Source organism: Sus scrofa, chromosome 8 (genome assembly GCF_054392235.1).
Source record: "Sus scrofa isolate SSC_HxYL_T2T_F1_AM1 chromosome 8, Sscrofa_HxYL_maternal_Yorkshire_Landrace_v2.0, whole genome shotgun sequence".
Lineage (NCBI taxonomy): Eukaryota > Metazoa > Chordata > Mammalia > Artiodactyla > Suidae > Sus > Sus scrofa.
In genome coordinates, this window is record NC_139390.1 from 20,390,024 (window position 1) to 20,410,876 (window position 20,853).

General features: G+C 39.4%; 1 protein-coding gene across 2 annotated transcripts in view; it reads left to right on the forward strand.

The window, feature by feature from the left end:
* The first annotated feature begins 399 nt into the window (after positions 1-399).
* The window catches only part of STIM2 (stromal interaction molecule 2), a 153,066-nt gene continuing 132,612 nt past the window's right edge, over positions 400-20,853 (forward strand). For both annotated transcript variants that reach the window (NM_001435944.1, NM_001435945.1), the window contains 1 exon segment: positions 400-1,020. In NM_001435944.1, the coding sequence (NP_001422873.1) occupies positions 870-1,020 (151 nt within the window). In that variant the 5' untranslated portion in view covers positions 400-869.

The following is a 20,853-nucleotide window of genomic DNA, read 5'->3' on the forward strand; positions in this document are numbered from 1 at the left end:
CATGCAATTATTTTTGCTGCCGTCTGCATGGCTAAAACTTGCCCAAAGGATTTCGGATGTTCTTATGCTTCTCTCCGCCCACTTCGTTCCCGCTTGCCCTCCCCGCCGCCTCTGTCGCAGTGGGGGCATGGGTCCGGGAGGGGGTATGCTCATCTTCCCCCCCATCCCCTTCCTTCTGTTTAGCGAAACCCTTAGAAACAACCCCGCGGCTCTCGAGTCCTCCCCGGAACGCCCCCGGGGGCGGGGCTCGGGCGTCGCGCAGGCCCAGTGCAGCGGCGCTGCGCCTGCGCTGTGGAGGGGCTGAAGGAGGCGGGGGATTGGTATGCGAGCGAATGTGTGAGGGGAGGAGGTGTCCGGGCCGAGCGTGGTACTACGACGGGCGCGGGCCGGAGGGGGCGGGGGGATGCGCCGCGGCGGCGGCGGCTGTGGCGGCGGCGGCGGCGCGGGCGCTGGGACTGGTGTTCCGAGGCGCCAGAGCAGCGGATCCCGGTCTCGCTGCCGCAGCAGCGGGGGTGCCGCGCGCGGCCTGAAGACGCCGTACCTTTTTGATCCTCACCCCCCCCCCTTTTTTTTTTTTTTTTTAAAAATAACCGGAACCAATGAACGTAGCTGGGACCCAAGATCTGGAGGCCGCCGGTGCGGACGGGACCAGGCTGGCGCCCTGCGGGAGCTGGCGTCTTAGGCGGCGGGGGCGGCCCGAGGAGTCGCAGGCGACGGCGGCGGCGGCACCTCGCGGAGCGGAGTGGCCCGTGGCCGGGGCGCCGCCGCGCTTTCCCCCCGCTCCTCCTCCGCGTCCTCATCCCGCCACGACGCCCGGCCCGGCCTCGAGCTGGCTGCTGCTGCTGCTGCTGCGGCGGCGCTGGGCTGCGCTGCTGGTGCTCGGGCTGCTGGTGGCCGGCGCGGCGGACGGATGCGAGCTGGTGCCCAGGCACCTTCGCCGGCGGCGGGCGGCTGGCTCTGCCGGGGCGGCCGCCTCCTCTCCCGCCGCGGCGGCGGGCGACAGCCCGGCGCTCATGACAGGTGAGGGCCCAGAGGGTGGCGGGTGGGGCTCGGCAGGACGCTGCGGGACCCCCAGTCTCCGGGAGCGGCCAGCGCCTCTGCCAGGTGCCTGTTATTCGACGGCCCTGGCCAGTAAGCGATGCCCAGCCGGGTGCCCAGACGCTGGCGTCCTGGCCGCTGCTTCGTCGCGATCCCCTGCACTCCGGACGCCTTCCCTCTTCCCCCACTGACTCCCCGCCCTCGGCAGAGCCTCTCGAAGGCACCCACTTAGGTCTGCTCCTCGGTGTTCCACGCTGAGCAATGCGGTGGTTTCTCTTCCGTGCCGCAGAAGAGCCAGCAGGGTCTGCAGAGCAGGGTACTGGGCTGTGTGTTTTTTGTTGTTGTTTTGTTTTTCTTTTGGAGACTGCTTGAAAAAGTCAGCAGCAGCAGCAATGCGGTATTGAGTCTGCCTCTGGTGTTGCTTTTGCAAAGGCAGCTGGCAGCGAGTCTCACCGGTTCAGAGCCCCACTGAGCACAGTATCCCAGGGGAGTCTGCTAGAGAGGATTCTTTGAGAGCCATAATACCTAGCAGTATTAGTGGTCCCTAATTAGTATGCAGAAACCTCTAAGTCTAATGTGTATTTTTTGAGAGGTGAGAGGAAGACTTTTTCAGTGATGGATAGTATTTGCTAGTGGGAGCATCACCGGGTGACAAAGGGTGCAGAAAGCTCAGCAGGTAACCAGGAGTATACCTACAATTTACTTGGTGCAGAATGTTCAGTGCTTGTATTCGAGCAGCACAGTTCTGATACACTGCATCAGCACCTTTTAAAAAATATGGAACATTCTTGAAATTATTGAAAACTTGCGAACACGTGTGGTAAAGTTAGGTAGCCGACTGAATCCTTTTAAAGCTTTCCCTTGTCCTGTACAGTTGGTAGGTTGTGGTTTAAGTAATGTAAGGATCTTGAAATGGGTTTCTTTTACGAAAGTAGTGGAGTGAAAGTAAGCTTTGGGGTTGTACTTTGTTTTTAAAAGTAATCTGTAGATTTTACATAATTGCAGAACTAAAAAGGAAAAGTAAATGACACAAGATGACCCATCATTCATTTATCAAAAGTGGTAGTCCAGCGGACGTTTGAAAGTTACCAACAGCTGCTGTGAGCGGTGCTCAGGAGCTGTGTTCTTTAGAGCAAGGCAGCTATTCTCTGGGTTCTCTGACAGGATGTTTACTGTGAGGAGGCTGTCGGTACACTTTCCAAGCTCTTTGGAACTTGTAGTGTATGGAACTTAATGATCAGACTATTTAACTTGCTTTATTTTACCCTGAAATATATCAAGGTATCTGCCCCTTACATGGAGCTTGAAACATCAAACCTATCCCTGGGTAATTTTGATAAAATGATTTACAGAATGGTCAGTATCAGGAGTGTAATGTGGTTTGAGAGGATAAGTTGGGTGGTATTATTCTTGAACATATAATTCTTACAGTGGTTGTTTTGAAAGTAACAAGGGAAAACTGTAATGTGAAGGTGTAATGTCTCATGCAGGAGGGAGTGTGGCTTTTGGTTTCTTGAGCAGAAGGTTTGGTTAGTAACTCATGGAAGGGCACATAATTCAGAAAATGTAGTGTTTATTAACCACGCGCAGTGTATTGTATATCATGTAGACTGTATCAAGAAAATTAGTTAAGATGGAATTGTATTTTGCTAAGTTGTTTATAATCCTTCCTTTTGAAGACTAAATTCCTCTGAGTTATTTATGGTATGGTGAAAAAGGAATGGTGATTGTTAGTGCATAAAAAATCCGATAGATCACACAAAACGAGTTTGTGCTGTAGTGCTTTAAAATAAGTTTACTCTGATCATATTAACCCTGGGATTAATTTTTAATATTCTTATTCTTTTCCTTTGTTAGAACATTGATTTTTGACAATCCCAACTTCTCCATGTAAAATTTAGGATAATCAGACTACACAGTGTACAAGTTAAGTTGTTGTCACTTTAATCGTTTATGTAAATACAGTCAGTAGCACTGGTATCTGGGAAAAGGTAAGTCGAAAGTCCATGATAAAGTTAGAACATATTGAAAATGTCTTTGAATTGTATGGTCTGTGTGAGGCTCCTTTCTATTCTTCTGATTTTATGAATAGTGCTTTCTTCTATGGGTCCCATTTGTAAATGTTGCACTGAACCCAGAACGTAATTAATTATTGTTATTGTTCACTTCAGGCAGTAGAACCATAGACTAAAGTTAAAAAATACTGCTTTATCAGAATCTAGGCAGTATTAATGGATACAAATGTAGCAGAGAGTTTCAGTAATAAAACTAAACTTCATGTGAATTTTGTAAGCGGGAAATTCTTGTAAGAATTTTGAGAGACTTGTTCTCTCTGGCTCTGCATTAAAGATGTCATTTAACAGAGTGAATTCTTAATAGCTCTGAAAATGACAAAGGCATTTTATCTTCTCTTTTCCTCTTCAGATTAGTATTTTAAATACTTCCATTAGGAACTTCCTAAGAGTTTCCCTCTTACTAATAAAATCTAGAAAACATTCTTTTCCACTGAAGTTTACCTTTTAAGAGTTTTACTTTAGAGGTTTAGTGTATTTTAAGAATACGCTGTCTTTAAATCATCTATCGTATGCATAGTTTTGAGCAAGCAGGTGTTCTTATAGAGAGACTATGTCAAATCATCAAAATAAACAGACCCATTGTCATAAGAATAGTGGTTTATATTTTCCTTTTTTATATCACCTTTTCAGGATTCATTGTGCGCAAATGTTTTGATAAGATGAAACCATTAAATATTTACAATGCTATGTAGTAACGGCTTAAGTTATATATGTGGCATATATATAATTTTAATAATAACAATACATATACTTTTAGGGTTCTTTGAAAGTGATTGAAATTTAAAGCAAATTAGCAATTGGTTTTTAAAATTTAATTTAATTTTATGGATGCATTGAAGCATATGGAAGTTCTTGGGCCAGGGATTGAATCGGAGCAGCAGCTGTGGCAACACGAGATCCTCTAGCCCACTGGGCTGGCTAGGGATGGAATCCACACCTCCCCAGCGACCCAAACTGCTGCAGTCAGATTCTTAACCCACTGTGCCACAGTGGGAACTACAGGGATTGGTTATAGAGAGCTTGTTGATTATAATCAAAAAGTAGTAATTCAAAACATCACTTTTCCAAACAGATTTAGTAGAGTCAATGAATTGACTCCTAGTGAGGAGTAATTGACCTTATCCAGATATGGTCCCTGAAAAATAATTTATGAAAAAGGACAATGAAAAAAAACCCCATATTATGTATATACATACATACCTGTATCATATATGTATATATATAAAACATTTATCCTGGCAAAATATGTGGAATAATTGAAACATTAAAATACTTTTTTTATATGTAGTTGTTTCAGAATTTTTAAAAACAAATTTTAACTTTAGAAATGTTTGCTTTTATTATTGTTTTATGAATGAATGTAACCTTCTTTAGTGTCTATATAAAGGTTTTAACTATAATACTTTACACTAATTTGGTATGTTACTAGGAATGTAAAATGCGTATTTTATTTAATTAATTAATTAATTTTTTTGTCTTTTTGCCATTTCTAGGGCCGCTCCCGAGGCATATGGAGGTTTCCAGGCTAGGGGTCTAATTGGAGATGTAGCTGCCAGCCTACGCCAGAGCCACAGCAACGTGGGATCTGAGCATCCCAGCCGCGTCTGCGACCTACACCACAGCTCACGGCAACGCCCGATCGTTAACCTACTGAGCAAGGCCAGGGATCGAACCCGCAACCTCATGGTTCCCAGTCGGATTCGTTAACCACTGCGCCACGACGGGAACTCCGTGGAATGTAAAATGCATATTTTAAAACATGTCTCTTGGGAGTATTAAAATTCCAGTGGAAATTTAAAATATTCTTTATTCAAAAGTATTAATACCATTTGGAAGAGCCACTTTACTCTCTAGTGTTAAACACATCTATGTAGTGGGGCTTTCATTAATTCAGATGAAAATATCTCACGTGAGTGTGATTGCCATTGGAAAAAAGTTAAACTTCACTTTTAATTATCGCGCCTTGCCTCTCAACATTTACCCGGCAAATATTGTCAATTATTTTTATTAGTAGTTGACTTGAGTACAGTATGCATATGTTGCTTTGAGTAAAATGTGTGATGAGTTTACACACGTTAATCTTTTCATTGTGACAGTAGTCAAATTCATAGTGTAGTTCCTGTGGTAATAGAAACTGTTGTTCCTCCTTTAGTGAAGTTACTCTTTTTGAATTTAGCTTAGGGTTTCCTGAAGCCACCTTTTGATGACTAGGTCTTCTGTTTGTGTCCTCTCTTCCTTTCCTGAAGCTCTCGTTTACCAGCGCCTTTCTTTACCAGTCTTGGGCCATTGCTGTAGGTTGTTTTTTCTTTTTCCTGTCGCTAACTGCAGAATTAAAGGATAATTCTCTTATCCCCTTTGATCTAGTCTATTCTGACCATTTAAGAATGAGTGGTAATCTTACTGGTTCGGAGACATTGCATCCTTTGTACTCTTTTTGAGAATACCTTGGCAGAACTGATTGGTGTCTCTTGGGGGTCCCTTGGCACAGAAAAAATGCAGAGGGTCAGCGGGAAAAGTGGGTTCAGGATTTTGCTTAATTTTAACAATAGGAAGATCCACAGGAATTCTTCCTTTTTTTTTCCCCCTGGTACACTTTATTTCTAGGATACTAGGGAACAACAAAATTAATTCTACTCTGCTGTCAAATCTCTTCTTGGCATCAGAGGCATCAAGCTCTGATTTTCTGAGGTAACCAACGTCTCCCACATTGGGTAAGCCTTGCATTATATCACATAGAAATTCTTTTGATTTGCTAAAGGCTTGCTTTGTGATTGGGTACGTGCTAAGGTTTTTTTGGTTAATTTAGACTTTTGGGTATATCAAGCATTTTGGATATTGCCCTACTCCTTGGTAATGATGCATAGAAGTCTGTATTGGTGTATGTGGTGGCTAAAATATGAACTCATAAAGCTAATGTTAAAATCAACATTAAGCCGTTCTTGATACTCACCAGAATTTGGACTTTACCTTATCGAGACCCTCCTAGGAGATTACTCTGGATGAATCAGATTTCATCCACCAAGCAGTTATTAAGCATGTGTGGAATACCACACAGTAGGAATGCGGAAAAAAAAAAAAAAACAAACAAAAAAAGAGTAAGAGATGGGTTACCTATTGGGAATAATAGGTATATTTATTTATTTATTTATTTATTTTTTTGTCTTTTTGCTATTTCTTTGGGCCGCTCCCGCGGCATATGGAGGTTCCCAGGCTAGGGGTTGAATCGGAGCTGTAGGCACCGGCCTACGCCAGAGCCACAGCAACGCGGGATCCGAGCCGCGTCTGCAACCTACACCACAGCTCATGGCAACGCTGGATCATTAACCCACTGAGCAAGGGCAGGGACCGAACCCGCAACCTCATGGTTCCTAGTCGGATTCGTTAACCACTGCGCCACGACAGGAACTCCTAGGTATATTTATTGAACTGTTTGTAGTGGTAAGTGTTGTGCCAAGTGCTTTATATCCATCATTGCTTTCGAGTGTGATATTAGTCCTGTTAGATAGCTGCTTTCTTCATATAAGAGATGAGGAAACTGATGCAGAATGATCTCCAGTAACTTGCCTAAGGTCATACTGAGTCAGATGTTGACCTGAACTTCTTGATTCCAAAGTTTTGATTTTTAAATGGTACGTAGTATGCATCCTTACAAACACAACTAGACATAATAATGAGATAGACTGTGATTATTGATAGTGGACGGCAAACTGTTGGAGAAAGGAAGACTGTCAGAGAATATTACTTGGAGGAGGGTGGGTTTGAGCTGGACCTTGATGTGTAGAGAGGACTTCTTATGGAGGTCAGCGAAGGGGCTTTCAAGGAGGAGGCATGGGTAAGAATAAGGAATAAATTCATAGTTTTCCTTAGAGTTAGGCATAATGTGTATGTTGAGTAGTGTAAAATTCAAGGAGAGAGAAGGTTTAGCCAATTATCAAGAGCGTTAGTATTTCCTATTCTGTTCCCTTTCTATTGAAATGTCAACACATCTAAAGCTGGGGTACTCTTAGCCAAGTGCTGGGAAGTATGGAAAGCCACAGGAGAGTTATGATGCCTTTTCTTGGCATATTCATTTTACTAGATTATTTTGAAAACAAATACTAAATATTTAGTAGATAGTAATTTAAGACATTTAACATTACTAAACATACCCAAGTTCTAGAAAGTGTAAAGTTACTTTAAGTTTTAAGGTCAAATGAAAGGCTTAAATAGGTATTTTGACCTTTCAGAAAGTTTTGTTCAAAAACTGAGAGTTCTAAATCTATTAGCCTGTCAGGGGTTGAGGATCCCTGTGGTTTTTAAACATGGGAGTGGTATGCCCTGCGTGTTTGAAAAGCTAAGTGTGGGTGGATGGAAGTGAAGAGAAAAGAGAGATAAAGAGGCCAGTTGGTAAGCGATATAGAAATGGAGGTCTTGAGAGTTTAAATGATGCAGTGGCTGTGAAAATGTTTAGAGGAAATTCTACAAAATTTCTTTTATTGTTAGATTAGAAAGGAATCTATTTATCAGAAAGTGTAAGAAATAAAAGTTACCTTTTAATTTTTAACTCCTAGAGGAGTTCCCATCATGGCTCAGTGGTTAATGAATCCGACTAGGAACCATGAGGTTGCAGGTTCGATTCCTGGCCTTGCCAGTGGGTGAAGGATCTGGCATTGCTGTGAGCTGTGGTGTAGGCTGCAGATGCGGCTCAGATCCCGCATTGCTGTGGCTCTGGTGAAGGCCGGGGGCTACAGCTCCGGTTAGACCCCTAGCCTGGGAGCTTCCATATGACGCGTGTGCGGCCCTAGAAAAGCCAAAAAAAAAAAAAAAACAAACAAAAAAAACCTCTTAGAGTTTGTAGAATGACTTAAATTGGCATAAGTCCTTGAAAATGGGCAAGAAGAAACACTTTGTTTTAGATTGTCTTCTTTTCAAATGTGCCTATTTAATATAAAAATTATTTTTGTATATGATTGGACTTATGTAGTGATTTACAAAGTGTTTATATGAAACTTTTTATCATTCCATATTTAAAAATGGGTGTTTATTCCTTGAGAAGGAAGACTGTTTCCAGGTTGAACTAGCATTACAGTGCGTCAGAGTTGAACCTCCTCTTTTAATAGCAAGTTTCAGAGTATTCACATATTATTTGTTTCAGAATTAACTTTTGAATTCATTGTGTTAATTTCACATTCATCTGTAGATGATTTCACATGCCAAATCTAAATTATTTGTTCTTTTCCTTATCCTTCTAGATCTTTGTATTAGTAGGTATTAGATATTCAGTCCTTCTTGACACTTGCTAATCCTACCTTCAATAGCTGTTCTCCTTGACTGGTTTCATTGTTGCACATTTGCAGGGTGACTCTCCTCTAAGTCCTCAGTCTTGTGTTCCTCTAGTCTAGCTGAACATTTCCTCCTCAGAGAAGTTCATTACTAAGAAAGTTCTAAATTGGCTGTGGGGAACCCCAGGCTGGTGACCGATCTGACTTTTGGCTTTATTTCATTTGGCCCTTGCAGTGATACTGCGCAGCCATCATGGCCATAGTCCTGAGAGTAATTTCCTTTCTGCTAGGCATCATCAGCTATCTCGTCTGAAGTGAAACAACTTTAGGATTCAAGCTAATATTAGTTGTAGAATGTTTAATAGAGACTCTTCAGTGGGAATATCTTAACTGTTAGGAAAAAAAAAATGTTTACTTGGACTAACATTCGTTTCAGAACCCAGATGCCTGTCTCTGCCCTAGTGTTTCTTGCAAATGAATTTACTTTTTTGTGTGCATCAGAATCTTGGCCTCTTTTCTCTCTAGTCATTTTCACTTTCTCTACCTCTCTCTTTGATTTTCCTAAACTAGACATTATGTGGAACTGAAAATGTCAAAGACAGTTTTAGTGAATTAAGTAAAAACTGGGTTTTTAATTTTAAAAATATTTTTAAGTGAGCATTTATGTAATTAAAAAGTACTAAGAAACTTCATCACAAACCTCCAGAGTAATGAAAGTGATTTGTAATTGTTTCTTAAATGATTGTTAATAAGTGAAAAAGGTTTTTAAAATCCTTATTTGAATTTTTTTCCAGCTGTTTAGCACAGTGTACATCTCACAGTTCCATGTTATTGCAGTCATGTTTTCTTTCCACTATTGTTTTTCTTTCCTTTTAAAAATATCTGATGTTGGAGCTTCCGTTGTGGCTCAGTGGAAACGAATCTGACTAGCATCCATGAGGGATGCAGGTTGGATCCCTGGCCTCACTCAGTGGGTTAAGGATCTGGTGTTGCTGAGAGCTGCGGTGTAGGTTGCAGACGTGGCTTGGATTTGACATTACTGTGGCTGTGGTGTAGGCTGGCAGCAACAGCTCCAATTCGACCCCTAGCCTGGGAACCTCCATATGCCGTGGGTGCGGCCCTAAAAAGACAAAAAAAAAAAAAAAAAAAAAAAAAAAATCCCCCCAAAACACCAACTGATGTAGAATAATAGATAATCTTAATTCCCCTTCTTTACTCCTATTCTCCAGCAATAAATCTCTTTTTTCATTAATGACAGATATGTAATTTGCCCACTGGTTTCCTGCTGTCTGTCATCTCCAGCTCTTCTTCCTACTTTGACACACACACTCAGACTGTGGTGATCCTTGGTATTTATTTCTTCCTGTTTCTGGGTACCAATTAAAAAAAAAAAACACTCTAAATCTTTGTCTAGCTGTGGTATAACTATCCTCTGCCATTTCTTGAATTTGCTTTTTAAAATATACCTCACAATGTGCATCCAGTGTTTGTTTGGTTCTGGATCTGTCAAATGGATCCTAAAATGAACCATAGAGGCTAAAAATGACAAAGTCAGACTTCAGTGAACGTGTGTGTACACATATAGTTTTGAACATTTTTAAGTGATTGTTTTGTGCCAGACATGATGCAAAGAACTGGAGATATAAAAATTGATCTTTTTTGTTGTTGTTGTTGTTGTTTTTTTATTTTTTCTTTTTTTATTATCAAATGAATTTATCACATCTGTAGTTGTGTAATGATCATAACAATTTAATTTCATAGGATTTCCATCCCACAGCCCAAGTACATCCCCCTACCCCCCAAACTGTCTCCTCCAGAGACCATAAGTTTTTCAGTGTCTGTGAGTCAGCATCTGTTCTGCAAAGAAGTTCAGTCTATCCTTTTTTCAGATTCCACATGTCAGTGAAAGCATTTGATGTTAGTGTCTCATTGTATGGCTGACTTCACTTAGCGTGATAATTTCTAGGTCCATCCGTGTTGCTAAAAATGCCGCTATTTCATTCTTTTTAATGGCTGAGTAATATTCCATTGTGTATATGTACTGCATCTTCTTGATCCACTCCTCTGTCAATGGACTTTTAGGTTGTTTCCATGTCTTGGCTATTGCAAATAGTGCTGCAATGAACATCAGAATACATGTGTCTTTGCGAGTTGTGGTTTTCTTTGGATAGATGCCCAGGAGTGGGATTGCTGGATCAAATGGTAGTTCTATTTTTAGTTTTCTGAGGCATCTCCATACTGCTTTCCACAGTGGTTGCACGAATTTACAATCCCACCAACAGTGTACTAGGGTTCCTTTTTCTCTACACCCTCTCCAGCGCTTACTGTTTGTAGACTTTTTGATGATGGCCATTCTGGCTGGTGTAAGGCGGTTACCTCATAGTGGTTTTGATTTGCATTTCTCTAATAATGAGTGATGTTGAACATCTTTTCATGTGTTTCTCGGCCATCTGTATGTCTTCTTTGGAGAACTGTCTGTTTAGATCTTCTGCCTATTTTTGCATGGGGTTGTTTGTTTTTTTTGTTGTTGAGCTGCAGAAGGTGTTTATGAATTTTGGAGATTAATTCCTTGTCAGTCGATTCACTTGCAAAGATTTTCTCCCATTCTGTGGGTTGTCTTTTTGTGTTGTTTAGGGTTTCCTTTGCTGTGCAGAAACTTTGAAGTTTGAGTGGGTCCCATTTGTTTATTTTTGTTTTTATTGTCAATACTCTAAGAGGTGGATCTGAGATGTTGCTGTCCTTTATGTCAGAGAGTGTTTGCCCTATGTTTTCCTCTAAGAGTTTTATAGTGTCTGGTCTTATACCTAGGTCTTTAATCCATTTTGAGTTTATTTTTGCTTAAGGTGTTAGGGAGTGTTCTGATCATTTTTATTGTTGCAAGAACAATATAAACTTGAAAATTGCCTGAGAGTGGATTGCAAAAATGTACAGAGATCATTTTTTTAAATTGAGGTATAGATGATGGACAGTGTTATGTAAGTTTCAGGTGTGCAACAGTGATTCACAATTTTTAAAGATTATGCTACATTTATGATTATTATAAAATATTGGCTATATTCCCTGTTTATCCTTGTACCTTGTTTATTTTATACATAGTAGTTTTTTTTTTTTTTTTTTTTTTTTTTTTTTTTGTCTTTTTCTTCTTTTAGGGACATACCTGCAGCATGTGGAGGTTCCCAGGCTAGGGGTCCAATCGGACAGCCTACGCCAGAGCCACAGCAATGCCAGATCAGAGCCACATCTGCGACCTACGCTACAGATGGTCGGCAATGCCAGATCCTTAATCCAGTGAGTGAGGCCAGGGATCAAACCTGCCACCTCATGGCTCCTAGTCAGATTCATTTCCTCTGCGCCATGATGAGAACTCCAATATACATAGTAGTTTAGTGTTTCTTAATTCTCTACCTTATCGTGCCCCTCCCCTTCCATCCCTCCCCATTGATAATCACTAGTTTGTTCTCTATATCTGAGTCTGTTTCTTTTTTTGTTATATTCACTAGTTTTGTTTCTTTAGATTCCACATACAAGTAATATCACACAGTATTTTTCTTTCTCTGTCTGACTTATTTCACTTAGCATAATGCCCTCCATGTCCATCCATATTGCTGCAAATGGCAACATTGCCTTTTTTTTTTTTTTATGCCACACCTATGGCGTATGGTAGTTCCTTGGCAAAGGATTGAATCGGAGCTATAGCTGCGACCTGCACTGTAGCTATAGCAGTGCTGGATCTTTTAACCCACTGTGCTGGGCTGGGGATCGAACCTGCACCTCTGAAGCTACCTGAGCCACTGCAGTTGGATTCTTAACCCACTGTGCCATGGCAGGGACTCCAGAGTTGCCTTTTTAATGGCTGAGTAGTATTCCATTGTATGCTTATATTACATCTTTGTTCTTTCATCTGTTGACAGGCACTTGGGTTGCTGCCATATCTTGGCAATTGTAAATAATGCTGCTGTGAACGTTGGGGTGAACGTATCTTTTTGAATTCACTCTTTTTTTTTTTTTTTATCTGTCCCCAGGAGTGGAATTGCTAGGTCATATGATAGTTCTCTTACTAGTTTTTTCAGAAATCTTCTTACTGTTTTCCACAGTGGCTACACCAGTTTACCTTTCCACCAACAGTGTAGGAGGATTCCCTTTTCTCCATATCCTCACTAACATTTGTTATTTGTGTCTTTTTGATGATAGTCATTCTCAGTAGATACCTCATTCATAATGAGGTGATATCTCACTGTATTTTTAATTTGCTGCTGATTAATGATGTTGAACATCCTTTCATGTGCTAGTTGGCCATGTGCATGTCATCTTTAGACATGAAAAATGTATATGCAGGACCTTTGCCCATTTCTTAATTGAGTTTTTTTTTATGTTGAATTATATGAGCCGTTTATTTCTATTTTTATTTTTTGTCTTTTGTCTTTTTAGGGCCTCACCCATGGCATATGGAAGTTCCCAGGCTAGGGGTCCAATCAGAACTGTAGCTGCCAGCCTACGCCACAGCCACAGCAATGCGGGATCTAAGCTGTTTCTTCGACCTACACCACAGCTCACGGCAACGCCAGATCCTTCACCCACTTAGCAAGGCCAGGGATTGAACCGTGTCCTCATGGATACTAGTCGGGTTCATGAACCACTGAGCCACGAGAGGAACGCCATATGAGCTGTGTATGTATGTTGGATATTAACTCCTCATTAAGCATGCTATTTGCAGAGATTTTCTCCCACTTAGTAAGTTGTTTTTTTGTTTGGTTGATGGTTTCCTTTGCTAAGTTTAATTAGGTCCCATTTGACTATTTTTGGTTTTATTTCCTTTGCTTTAGGAGACGGAGCCAAAAATTATTGCTATGATTTATTTATTTTTATGATTTTTATTTTTTCCATTATAGTTGATTATTGCTATGATTTATGTCAAAGAGTGTTCCAGCTATGTTGTTTTTTGGGAGTTTTATGGGTTTTGGTCTTACACTTAGGTCTTTAATCCATTTTGAGTTTATTTTTGTACATGGTGTTAGAGAATGTTCTAATTTCATTCTTTTACATATAGCTGTCCAGTTTTTGCAGCACCGCTGTTAAAGAGACTGTTTTTTCTCCATTGTATATTCTTGCCTCCTTTGTTGTAGATTAATTGATCATAAGTGCATGAATTTATTACTGGGCTCTCTGTTCTGTTCCATGTGATCTGTTTTTGTGCAGTACCATGCAGTTTTGATTACAGTAGCTTTGTAGTATAATCTCAAGCCAGGGAACATGATTCCTCTAGTTGGTCTTCTTTCTCAGGATTGTTTTGGCTATTTGGGATCTTTTCTGTTACCATACAAATTTTAAATTATTTGTTCTAATTCTGTGAAAAATGCCCTTGGTATTTTGATAGAGAGTGCATTTATTCCCATCTATTTTATTCTTTTTGATGTGATTGTAAGTGTGATTACTTCCTTAATTTGTCTTTCTGATAGTTTGTTGTTAGAGTATAGAAATGCAATAGATTTCTGTGTATTTGTTTTTTAAAAGGAAATGACTATGGTAGCTTATCTACTAGCATTCCTACAGTTATTAAAATATCTATTTGAATATTATAGGAGCTTGTTATACATTTGCAGTATTAAAAGTAAGCCTCCCCCTCTCCTTCTTTGGAACAGGGTGTGATGTAAATAAACATAGTTCTTTTTTGTTCACTCTTTTTGTTCCTTTTATTCTTCATTAACGAATGAACAAAAAAATATAAGCAAACAGACAAAAAATTTTTTTCAGTGATTTTTACTTGTCAGTCACCAAATTAAATGTTTGGAATTTCAGGGTTAATAAGCTATTGACCTGCCTTGTTTTCCAGGAGAAGATATAACTGCTTCAAGGGTGATGATACATTGTGATGGGGATATATAGGCATTAGGGTATGTGCTATATTTAATGGAATTACAAAGATGAAGTTTCTAACTTTGGTGTGGGGAGGTGGGTTATTAATGAAGATGTTCCCCTTCCCGCACAGTAGAGGTATTCACTGAGAATATATAAGAGTTTGTCAGTTAGGAAAAATTACGGTGGTATGAGAGGAGTCAACTGAGTCGGGAATGACATTGATGATAGAATTGGCATTTGAGAATGCCAGATGGAGACTGTGAATTACCAAATACCCAGGGTGGCAGAGTCAGTGGTCAGCCTGCATAGTGTACCAACATCCATATTTGCATGTGGGATTCAAATTTATGCCTGGCATTTGTATATTTTATCTCATTTAATCCACATAGGAGCCTTGTGAAGTTATTGTCATGTCCGTAATAAGTTTGGAGATTAAAGACATAATGGAAATTAAGGATTACTCTCAAATAGTTTATACCTTAAACATTCTAATGTGCCAATGATTTTTATGATAAAAGCCCAGGGTATCATTGGAAGGGAATTAGGAAATGAGGCTAGAGAAGTAGCAGAATTAAACTTTCTGATTAATGTTAAATTCTAGATCTTTATTGTCCAAGGAAACTTATGAGTTCCTTTCTTTTATCTTTGGTAAATAACCAGTTTTTCCCTTTTAAAAATTTTGCTGTTAAATATTCTGAAATCTTAAAAAAAAATACTCATTTTAAAATGTATAATTTCTGGGGCTTAAGATAAATGGCTTTTTTTTTTTTTTTTAACTAGTGTTCTCAGTAAATGGGTAATTTCTCTTTGTGCTTTGTTTAAGAATATTCCTTAACGATGGAATGTAATTTTTAAGGATCATTGTATTTTATAGCTTGAATTTTTATTTGGGTGTAAGTCTATTCCAACTTTTGTATAATGTGATTAAAAGACTAGAGCATGATTTCCTGTGCTTGATTCCTAGTCTGAAGTGGTTTTGTCATTTAGGGTAGGTGATTTAGTACATAAATTTCCTTATCTCAGAAATGGATTTGAAGTAATAAATGAGTTAATATATGTAAAGTGCTTAGGGTTTGGTAAGTGTAAGTGTTCAGTTATTTTTTATTTATTTATTTATTGTCTTTTTTTTGCCATTTCTTGGGCCGCTCCTGCGGCACATGGAGGTTCCCAGGCTAGGAGTCTAAGCAGAGCTGCAGCTGCCAGCCTACACCAGAGCCACAGCAACGCAGGATCCGAGCCATGTCTGCGACCTACACCACAGCTCACGGCAATGCCGGATCGTTAACCCACTGAGCAAGGGCAGGGATCGAACCCGCAACCTCATGGTTCCTAGTCGGATTCGTTAACCACTGCGCCACGATGGGAACTCCCTTTTGTGTGTGTGTGTGTGTGTGTGTGTGTGTGTGTTCAGTTATTTTTAACTTTTTTTTTTTTAATCTATGTAGAGATAGAAAAGTTGTAGAAAGGTGCTGTGATATATTGAGTATTATTGTTAAGATGTTTTATGTGCATTTTATTTTATTTATTTTATTTTTTTTATTTTATTTTTTTTTTTTTTGTCTTTTTGCCATTACTTGGGCTGATCCCGTGGCATATGGAGGTTACCAGGCTAGGGGTTGAATTGGAGGTGTAGCCGCCAGACTAGGCCAGAGCCACAGCAATGTGGGAGCCGAGCCACGTCTGCAACCTACACCACAGCTCATGGCAACGCCAGATCCTTAACACACTGAGCAAGGCCAGGGATCGAACCCACAACCTCATGGTTCCTAGTCAGATTTGTTAACCACTGAGCCATGACGGGAACTCCTTATGTGCATTTTAAAAAGTAAGAATACATAGTTTGAGTCACTTCTGTAATCTAAACAGCCATTAGTGGTCTGAGATTAGTTAAAACTTTGTAGAAATATGAAACTAAGTATAGACAATGAGATTGAGGAATACTGTGATAGTTTTCAAAAGTTGGTTGTATCATTAGCTTAAGTCATTTTGTACTTTTATTATTTTATGTAATTAAAAGATCTAGAGCATTTAGCAGTTGAAATATCAGTCTTAAAATATTTAATTTCTGAGTATAAGGATTTATTGTACCAAAAAGTGTAAGTCCAAATACGTCTTATTTCAATAACTAGAAATAACTGTTGTAACATCAGTTAGTCTTTTAAAAATCTGTATATATATTTATATATGTTTAGCAACAGTCTTGTAGGATGATTTTTTTCTTAATGTGAAATTGCTTGGTAAATATTTGAATGTTAACTATATAACAGGCTCATGATAAGTATTGGGGACACGGTGATGAACAAGATGGATGAGATCCTTGTCCCCATGGAGCTTGCATTTTGTTTGGGAAGATAGGGAAAAAATAATATTTTAATCTGCAGGAAATACTGCCAAAGAACAAAAGAGACAAAATAGAAAATAATGTGGATGGTGCAGGTGCCCCTATTAATTTGGTAGGTTGGTTAGGGACGGCTTCTGAGAAGGTCACATTTAAGGTGACACCTGAAGAATAATAAAGAGCCAAGTCTGTTAAGAATTAGGTAATAGCATTCCACATAGGAGTAATAGAATGGCTGAAGACTTTGAGCTAAGAAAGAATTTGAATTGTTCGAAGAAGTGAAAGAATATCGTTTTGATTGAGCATCTTGAAGGAGGGGGAGAGTAGCATGTGGTTTGGCTGTAACAGCAGGAAGGGCCAGATGGTACAGAGCCTCAGAGACCTTGTTTGGGGTATATTTAGTGGGTGATTGGAAGCAGTGGAAGCATTTTAAGGAGGGGAGTGAAGTGATTGACTTAACTTTTTTTTTTTTTTTTTTTTTTTGCCTTTGTGTGTGGTTTTATGTGATGAAAAATGCACATAATATAAAATTTACTATCTTAACATTTTTAAGGCTACAGTTCAGTAGTGTTAAGCATGTTTACTACCATCCTACTTTTCTCTATGAATTTGACTACTTCAGATAACTCATGTAATTGGAATTATAAGTATTTGTCATATTGTGACTAGCTTATGTCACAACTTAAGGTTCTCAAGGTTTCTCCTTGTTGTTACATGTGATAGGCTGAATAATATCCCCTTGTATGCCTGTACCACGTTTTTTGTGTCCATTCATCTGTCGACAGATGCTTGGGTGGCTTTTACCTCTTGGCTATTGTAAATAGTGCTGCTGTGAACATGGGTGTGTAAATATCTCTTCCAGACTCTGTTTTCAATTTTTTTTGGATATATATATACTCAGTAGTGAGATTGCTGAGTCATATGGTATTTTTTTTAATTTTAACTTTTTGAGGAAAACATATACTGTTTTCTGTAGTGGTTGTACCATTTTACAATCCCACTAAACAGAGCACAAGGGTTCCAGTTGCTCCATGATTTACATTTTATTTTATTTTGTAGTTTCTAAAATGATTTTATCCTACCCCTAGAGTTCATTTGAGCATCATCATCTTTTTTTTTTTATTCTCCTTGGAATCATGATTATTGGTTTAACCATGATTCACATTTTAAAGATTCCTTTGGTTGCTCTCTGGGGAATGGGTTGTTGGGAGCAGGAGTGGCCATGGGGAGATTGCCCAGGAGAGCAGTTACTGGAGCTTGGACAAGAATGATAGGAGAAAAGGAAGGGTTATTAAGATATTTTGGAACTAGAATTGATTTGACTTGCACAGGGATGGGGAAACAGGCATGAAAGAAACGGAGGAATCCAGGGTAGCTCTTAGATTGGTGGCTTCGAGATTCCTCCTGACATCTGTGATGCTAATGCAGGTAGGAAGGTCTTTCCCAAAGCCCTCAACATATTTCTTCTCCTGTCTCATAGGTCAGGCGGTTACCGCACAATGGAAATGGGATTTCCCTTGTTTAGAATAGTCAAGTTTCATTGTCCCGGGGCTAGGGGAGGGGCCCGCCTTCCTGCGCAGTTGCTGCTCTGTATTTGAATGAAAAGAGGTTTTCTTAGGAAGGAAGAAGGGAGGGAATGACACATAACTCATTACCTTTGTGAGCGTTGGGGAAGAACCTTGACCTCTTTTGCCTCATTTCTAAAATGGGAGTATAACTAACTACCTCACGGGGTTGTGAAGACTAAGTAAAATATGTATTTGAAATGCTTGGCCAAGGAATGCATGCTCAATAATGTCATTTTCTTTACATGATTCCCTCTTAGCCATCTTTTTTTTTTTTTTTTTTGACTTTATATTTCTTTTAATTTTACTGCTGTTTCTGGATTACTGTTTTTTGATTAACCAAACTCAAATTCCTAGAATTACATTTGACCTTTTCCCCATTCTTTCCATTCTTGTTGCTACCACATTGGTTCGGATCTAAATCATTTGGGCTAGAGGAGGCAATGATCTTGTCACTCATCTTGTACTCTCTTATGCTAGTTTCCTTCGTAAAACTTCTATTATTTCCCATTTATACCAAATAAAATTTAACTTTGTTACGAGGTTCATAGTGCACACAAACTCCTGCTGGTTTTCTGATTGTTTTAAATATATTCTAGCAAAATTAGGCTGTTCCTTGTTTTTTGAACACACCTTTTTTCCATCTTTATTCTTTTCCTTACATGCTTCTCTCATGCTAGTGGGTCCTCTCAGTCCCTCAGTGTTTGTTTATTCAGCCAATAAATATTGATAATATTCTGTGTTCAGTGCACTGTTATTCAGAGTCGGAGATAGAATGGGTAGGCAGAAATTGTCATGGTCCTTGTTTCTTTTGTCATAAAGTCTTTCCAGAGTCATCTTCAGTAAGACATGACTTCTGCTTTGGAACTTTCTTAACAGATTGTTTACACCTGTCTCAGTGCAGTTCTGACAGGAGTCAGCTAATTACAGCGGTTCTTCTTTTTTACTCGGTATCTATTATTCTATCTTTCTCTTAAAAGTTGTCCCCTATCTTAGAAATACTTCCGACTTGAAGATTTCTCTCTGATTGTAATCTTTTGTAGTTGATACATGACATCTGTGTAGTAATTAATGGTTTTAAGTATCACATTGATACAATGTGTCCAGAACTTAAAATATATGGGTAATCTGTAACATCATATGATATAATCATCAACATCTGTTCTTAGCTAACTTGTCTTTGTTGGTATTGAAAAATTTTATATAGTAAATATTTTGGGGAAGAACCGTAGCACATCTTTGTGACTGCAACTTACAGTAGAAAAACATTACAACTTTCAGTTTTTACTTTTATAAACTGTAAGCACTTGTGATTAATATATCACTCAGATGGCTTAAGTCATAAACTCTTCTTTATTTGATAATTTCTCATCTTTTCAAAAGAGTTCAGAGAAATTAGAATATGATTATTAAAAAGGATAGAATTTTATTCAACTTGTGATCTCACAGAGTTTAAAAAGTACTGGTTAATGTGAACTTGAGTCATAAAGTCAGTAAGTATTAGGCAGGGACTGTGAGATTACAGTGTGTTAGTTGGGGAGTATATATATTCAGCAAGTGTTTGAATGCCTACTTGAAACCACTAGACACTTTTTAGGTGCTGGAGAAATATAGAAAAACAGCAACTGAAGTCTCTGCTTTCATGATTTCATTTTTAATGCTCTGGTTACTTGGGCAGTTGTAGTTTTGCTATATATTATATGTGATTTTTGAACAAACTGACAGCTTCCTCCTTTTATGGTTGCCACTGATCCCGGTGTTCACTAGTTCTCAGATACCTTTGTATTCGAAACTGAGTGGTTCATTGATTTTTATTTATCAGTCTTTTTACTCATAAGATCAGTTATACAAGGCATGATAAACCTCTGTGTTTTATACAAAGTATATGTAAAATACATGCATTCTAAAATCAACTTTAATACAATATAATAGACCTAGAACTAGAACCTCAAATCTGTTAACGCCTTGCCCTGTGTTGGTTTTGCCATATGCTATAATATTTCTTTATGGAATTTAGTTTTTTCCTCTTTGTTTTTTTCATTTTCCTCTCTCCCTCCCAGCCTTCCTTTCTCTCTTGCCCTCCCTGTCTCTCTCTCTCCTTGCCCCCCACCACCTGCCACCATCCGCCCCTGGCTTGAAGCAGCTGCCCCACCTGACATGCCCCCATCTGCTCTGCTCTTGGTGGCTGCTTCTGCCTTGTTAAAGGTGTGTGGTTAACTTCACTTTTGATGCTTCCGTGGGTGGTGCAGCTGTGTGCAAGCATTAGGGCATCCACTTTTCTGAGCCTGTGCCTGTATCAGTTTTTGTGTTTTTATTTGCAGCTCTTGAAGTTTACTTAGTTATCTTTTTTTTCTTTTTTTTAAGCATTCATTAGAATTTTTTCTGTATTAGTATGTTTGCTACCATTTGTAGGACCTTAAAAAGAAAATACCAGGAGTTCCTGTTGTGGCGCAGTGGTTAACGAATCCGACTAGGAACCATGAGGTTGCGGGTTCGGTCCCTGCCCTTGCTCAGTGGGTTAACGATCCGACGTTGCCGTGAGCTGTGGTGTAGGTTGCAGACGCGGCTCGGAAGTGGCTACAGCTCTGATTCGACCCCTCGCCTGGGAACCTCCATATGCCGCGGGAGCGGCCCAAGAAATAGCAACAACAACAACAAAGACAAAAAGACCAAAAAAAAAAAAAAAAAAAAAAAAGAAAATACCAAAACCAAAGTACATA